The sequence below is a fragment of the Balaenoptera borealis genome (genome assembly GCF_965194805.1).
Source record: "Balaenoptera borealis genome assembly, chromosome: 11".
In the NCBI taxonomy this organism is placed as follows: Eukaryota; Metazoa; Chordata; class Mammalia; order Artiodactyla; family Balaenopteridae; genus Balaenoptera; species Balaenoptera borealis.
Window position 1 is genome coordinate 49,471,353 of NC_138868.1, and position 6,293 is coordinate 49,477,645.

Here is a 6,293-nt window from a genome sequence, read left to right on the forward strand (position 1 = left end):
GAGGGAGGGGATATGGGGACATGTGTATGCATGTGGCTGATTCGCTCTGTTGTGCAAGAGAAACTAACATAGTATTGTGAAGCAATTATACTCCAATAAAGATCTTTTTAAAAATATAAATAAATAAATAAATCTAATTTTTAAAAAAAGTTGGCTTGGGGTCCAATCGACAATTGCTTTTCACCATCATCATTAAATTGCTGATTGAACACTTGCTGAGCTCCCTGTACAGGCTCCCAGGACATTGCTTCATGAAGGCATCAGTAGAAGAGGATGCCGTTATTTCAGAGTAAAGAAGAAGGCTTGTTTTTCTATTTACAGTAGTTCTGACACCAAAGCAATTATCCTAGTCCCAAAATCTCTCAAAGCCAGTGGGCACCAAGGGTTGGGAGGTAGATGTAGCCTGGCCCAATGCAAGCATAAGGAGGTGAATTTTCTGTAAAGAATTTTAAAATAGTAATAAAACTAACTAAAAGCCAATCTGATTTTTATCACATTGCATGACTATGCTAAACAGTGTTAGTGATATAATAACCCTCAAAGAAAAATCTTTTGTTGGTCTAAGTTCTAAACAATTGATATGGTTACTGTTGCATTAAAATAAAATACATGTAAGCTTCAAACTATCACTTTTTAAAACTAATCCACTAAAACATTTTATTCCACATGCAAGTTAATTTGGAAAACTATCAGTTACATAGTCAGATTCGGCCACATGTATTATTTTTCATAGTATTGATAAATTCATAACAATCTGTGATCTTTCAAGCTCACTTGAGGCACATTTTGTACCTCCAACCCTTGTGGTAGAACACAGCCCTGCTTCTAAAACTATAAATTTAAAATGAACAGTCCTAGTTGTATGAGATTTTTCTTTCCTGAGTTGTTTTTGTTTTAAGGTGAAGTTTCAGATGAGATCAACCAGACACAAAAGTATCTACAAACAGCCAGAATATGCCTTGAACAACATACAGTAAGACACCAAGGTTTAAAATGGTTCCTTGAACATCAATCCTCAAAAATTGTAGAGAAAGCCATTAACTATGCACCAACAAAATGTAAAGAAACTGACATAGACAAAAAGAATTAAGTTTGAATACTGCCAGGAGAACAAACAAGAGATGATGATCTTGAAGCAGGAGACAGATGGGACCCCAGGGGCAAATGGTCAAAGTTCATTCCCTGTGGACAAATACTCCAAGACGGAAATAACAAGACAATTGAGAGAGGAGGCTGGGCCCTGCCCAGATAGAAGGTAAGAAAGCACGTATTTCTCATTCTCGGCGTCAGGAGACCTCTCCGACTACATATGCACAGAAAGGCTCCTTGGAGGCCGAAAGGGGAGTGATGCTAACTGATGCCAACTGATGCTCACTACCCATAGGCCTCTTCGGTAGACTCTATCTTGGTTAAGAGATGCGTGTGCATACATGGGAAGATCCCAAGATACACCCAATATGGACTCTGAACCAGACAAACCAAAATGATTGGCCAAAGGAAACACAGAAGAAATGCCCCATAAAAGTGATTTAAACTGCCACAAGGGCGCGGCTCTCTGAGCCCACCCGTGTGTCTATCCACACGTACTGTATTTCTTTTTTTCCTAATAAATACTTTACTTGTTTCACTACTTTCCATCTTTGTGGAAATTCTTTTTCTGCAAAGCCATAGGGCCAGGGCCTTGTAACTGACCACTGGTCTAGTGGCTAGGATTCGGCGCTCTCACCACCGCGACCCGACCTCAATCACTGGCCGGTAACTGAAACCCTGCTTCAAGCCGCTGCAGGCCGAGGCCACCCTAGATCAGCCTCACATAACCAAAAAAATAAATACGAACAATGTTTGACGCTGTACATTTTGACCAAATGGACATTCCTTTTCTAAAGCAATAGGTCAAATAACACCAGTGTCAATGTTCATTTTCTCTGACTTTTGCAAAGAAGAAAATCTTCCCAAGTTTTTACCAGTAGAAATTTATGATGAATTTTCTGATGACGATGTTACAGTGAAATGTGGAGATAACTGAAAGCTGCAAGAATCGATCCCAAAGAAACAAGACACAGACAGTATTGTAATTTCTGGAATTTATTGTGAAGTGTGGTTTGTATAAATTTCTGCCAACATATCCATATGTTTAAGACTTTTCCTATTTGCATGTATGTTGCTTCAGACAAAGGAAACTTTTCAAAATTAAAATTAGCAAGAGGTGTTCTCTGGTCACCTAAGAGGAAGACAGAATGACAAATCTAAATATGCTTTCTAACAAACATGAATATGTGTCTAGGGCTTCTGTAACAAAGTGTCACAAACAGAGCAGAAATTTACTGTCTTGTAGTTCTGAAGGCTAGAAGTCCAAAATCAACCTGTCAGCTAGGCCATGCATTCTCTGAAGGATCTAGGGAAGAATCTGTTCCATATCTTGCTCTTAGCTTCTGATGTTTGCCAGAAATCCTTGGCTTGCAACTAGGCAACTCTGATCTCTGCCTTCCGGGTCACATGGCATTCTGTGTGTCTCTGTCTCTCCATAGGTGTTCTTTTTATAAGGCCATCAGAAACTTTGGATTAGGCACCCACCCTAATCCAGTATGACCTCATCTTAACTAATTACATCTGCAAGGACCCTATTTCCAAATAAAGTCACATCATGAGGTACTGGGTGAGGGAGATGCAGGCTATATGGGGGTGGGGTAGGTCTTAGCATATCTTTTTTGTGTGGGGGACATATCTGAATCCGTAACAAAGAGCAATTTTGACTAGGTCATTGCAAATCGGCAGACACTAAGGCTCAAAACCAGAAACTATAATGTTACTGTTCATTACTTTAACACATAAATGCATAGGTATGGTTTTCCCGTTTTAAAATAAAAAAACACACTGATGTAATTTAAAAGTATTAGCCCATTATTTTTCCTTGGAGTGTGGTAATTCTTCTTGAACCGGGATGATTATATGTACTTTCTGAACTAAAAATGCCACCTACCATATCAGTAAACAAAGGATGTTGCAGCCATCAGCCACTACAGCCACCCCGGACAGCACACCCTGAGGAGACTCAGGATGAGAAAACACAGGATACTGGTCCCAAATAGCTGAGGTGCAGATCAAAAGAATGATTTCAGTGAGCCCAGATTCTTGCATCGTCTCATACATAGAAAAGCGCTAAATTCCTTAACCTGAGATGTCTGGTTTTCTTTTATGAACAGTAGTTTTTTGATGCTCCAACTACCTGGTCTTTGCTGCAAAAACTCCTATGTATCCTGGTCCCCACGCCACCCCACCCCCACCCCTTGCCTCTTCAGAGCAGCCTCTCAAAGTTATCTGAGCTGCTGTGCCCCCGGCTTAAGTCCTCAGTTTTGTCTGACAAATAAAACATAACTCTCAACTTTTATGTTGTGCTTTTTTTCAGTCAACAACTTAAACCAAAGAAAATTTTCACCACCTGCGTTTCTTTCATATCATTGTTATCCCACTCATTTCACCATTACTACTGAAAACAATATTCTTTTAAAAATGATACGCTCAGGGTGTGGGACGCGCCGCGCCTCAGGGAGGGCAGGGCAGCCAGCCTGAGGGACCAGGACCCCGCCAGGCACTTTCCCCTCAGGTACTCACTTTTCTAGCCGACACCAGGCGGACCTTGCCAGCGCCCTACCGGCCACAAGACGAATGACGCAGCACCAGAGAAACCAGACAGCCGGGTCACTCCACACCAGGGGGCGCCTGGTTCCCCGGCCGACAGGGAGCGTTCCCGGAGGCCAAACCCCACCAGGCTCGCTTCCCCTGGAAGAAGTCAACGCCCCTTCCCCGCCCTCCCCCAGGCTGCCAACGAGGCAGGCTCTGATACACATGCGCAAACACGTCCACCACGCACCAAAGTATGGCGCATGCGTCCTCTAAGCTCCGCCTCTCCGCCGCGTCTACCCTGGAGTTTCCAGTTCCGGCCTCACAGAGGCTGGAAGAAGTTGGGAACATGCGGCTGTCGGTCGCCGCTGCCATCTCTCACGGCCGCGTATTCCGCCGCCTGGGTCTTGGTCCCGAGTCCCGCATCCACCTGCTGCAGAACTTGCTCACGGGGCTGGTGCGACACGAACGCATCGAGGCGTCATGGGCACGCGTGGATGAGCTGAGGGGCTACGCGGAGAAGGTGAGGGGCGGGACCCTCTTGTTCCTCTCGCCGGTCTGGCCTGGGGAGGCGGGATCCGGCTGGAGTTGGGGAAGAATTGGGACCGCCCTGGTAAGCTGTGCCCGAAGGCTGATTCCCCTAATACAGTGAGCTGAACCTACTCCTCCGGCCCCTCTCATTGAAGACTGGTTAGGGCTGCGGAGTTAGAGGTTGCCTGAATTGGCGAGATGCTTTGCTAGTGTATGAAATGAGTAGATTGAAGTCCGGCATTTAAGGAGTAAGATTGACGGCCTCCTCTCTTGCTGGGGTTGGGTCAGTGATGTTATGTCCTCACAGCTCATCGACTGTGGGAAGCTGGGAGACACCAACGAACGAGCCATGCGCATGGCTGACTTCTGGCTCACGGTGAGTGCATCCTGTCTGCCTCCCAAATCTCATCCTTTGCTCCCTAAGTGGGAGGGGGTTGTTAGAGGAAAGGGAACTGGGCAGAATTAAGATAAGGCACAGGCTTATGGACAAATGTGAACTAAATTAGAGATCTGTGTCCTAAGTTGAATTCAGTGTGAATGTCAATCTGCACAACTGCCTGTAACTGATCCACTCTGTGTAATTTTGACTCTACCACATCAGAGGGTGAGGGAAGGGGTGGGTGTGTGTGTGTGTGTGTGTGTTTGGACCCTACCTTTGGGAGTGCTGAAAGTTAAATGTCTCTGCGGTGGTGCCTGACTCTGCTGTCTCCTGGATAACTCTCCCCTTCCAGGAGAAAGACTTGATCCCAAAGCTGTTTCACGTACTGGTCCCTCGGTACCAAGGTCAGAATGGGGGCTACACGAGAATGCTGCAGATCCCAAATCGGAATAAGCAGGATCGGGCCAAGATGGCAGTGATCGAGTATAAAGGGAACTGCCTCCCACCCCTGCCCCTTCCTCACAGAGACAGCAACCTCACACTCCTAAACCAGCTGCTTCAGGGGCTGCGGAAGGATCAGGAAGCAAGCACCCACAGCTCCCACACAGTTCAAACACCAGAGATTTAACTGGAGCCAAAGGGTATGTGGCCCTCATCAGTGCCCATGATCCACAGGCCTTGGGAGCTCTTTTAATCTCTAAGAAGAACTGGAGCTTGAGTTGTAAAATGAACTGTCTGATTGGAGCCCAAAACCTTCTGGGAGCCAGATAACCCTCTCTTTGCACAATAGATAAAATTCATTGTATGAATATATGTAAACTGATTTTTTTTCCCCCTCCCCTTGGGATTTCTGGAGAATGAGAACTAGCCACATGCTTGGTCTGTGTGGGATAGTAAATTCATGGTGTATGTTTCTGGTTCTTAAATCTGGGTTGGGTTGGGTTAGCACAGTTTTGTTTTTTTTAATGCTAGATTATATGAGGTATGTATCCTGTAATTCCAAACTAGCCCCCAGAGGTGATTGAGTTTTGATATCTAGCATAGAGACTGAGCCCCAGGGATTTCTTAGAGAAGGATTACCACCTGACAGGGGTGGGAGGGTGAACATCTAGAAGCGAACTTTCTGTAATAATCTGGTACTCTAGGAACCTACAAGGTTCCATTCCTCTGTTTCTGGACAGGATCACATATTACCCTTAAGTGTTCACCTCAAGCCCCGAATAGGCCTCAGAGGAGAGGACCTGAGAACTCAGATGTACGACCACCCTGGCCAAGGGAGTGGAAGTGTTCAGCAGAGGATGTTGACTCCAGGATAAGCTCCTTCCTCTTGGGGTGGGAGTGGAAGGGTGAAGGAGAGGGTTGAAGTGGGAGGAAGATTAGGAAGTTAAACCTGTGGGAATTTCCTGGAAGTTTTCAATCTGGGCCTCTCCGGGAACTCGGAAAAAGGAAATCCGGCTTAAGAATGGTCAGGGCATGTGAAAAGTAGGACGTTCCTTTATGTGCACTAGTTACTGTGAAGCCAGACTTGGCCCAGGCAGGCTGCCCATCCCTCACACTCAGGCTTGACAGGGGTGATAGTCGTGGGAGGACTTGGAGCCATCATCCCTGCATGAACACGTGACAGCAGGGCCTAGCAAATCCCATCTTTCTAGTAAAGTGGAAAAAACAGATTTTTATCTTAGGCCAGACCTACAGAGGGTGTTTGGCCCACCAAACCCATCCACTGTCTGAGATAATGAGGGTGTGGGTGGAGGGGTCACTG

At 45.7% G+C, this 6,293-nt stretch overlaps 2 protein-coding genes across 2 annotated transcripts in view; one reads left to right on the forward strand and one right to left on the reverse strand.

Moving 5' to 3' along the window:
* ZNF215 (zinc finger protein 215) overlaps positions 1-3,625 on the reverse strand; it is a 259,348-nt gene extending 255,723 nt beyond the window's left edge. The window contains exon 1 of the mRNA XM_082341563.1: positions 3,613-3,625. The gene's annotated coding sequence lies outside the window, so the exon portion shown is untranslated. The remainder of the gene's footprint in view (positions 1-3,612) is intronic.
* A 310-nt stretch (positions 3,626-3,935) lies between these two features.
* MRPL17 (mitochondrial ribosomal protein L17) lies at positions 3,936-5,344 on the forward strand. The gene is made up of 3 exons (XM_082341697.1): positions 3,936-4,144; positions 4,460-4,528; positions 4,884-5,344. The coding sequence occupies exons 1-3, from the start codon at positions 3,971-3,973 to the stop codon at positions 5,157-5,159; spliced, it is 519 nt and encodes a 172-aa protein (XP_082197823.1). The 5' UTR covers positions 3,936-3,970; the 3' UTR covers positions 5,160-5,344.
* The last annotated feature ends 949 nt before the right edge of the window (positions 5,345-6,293 follow it).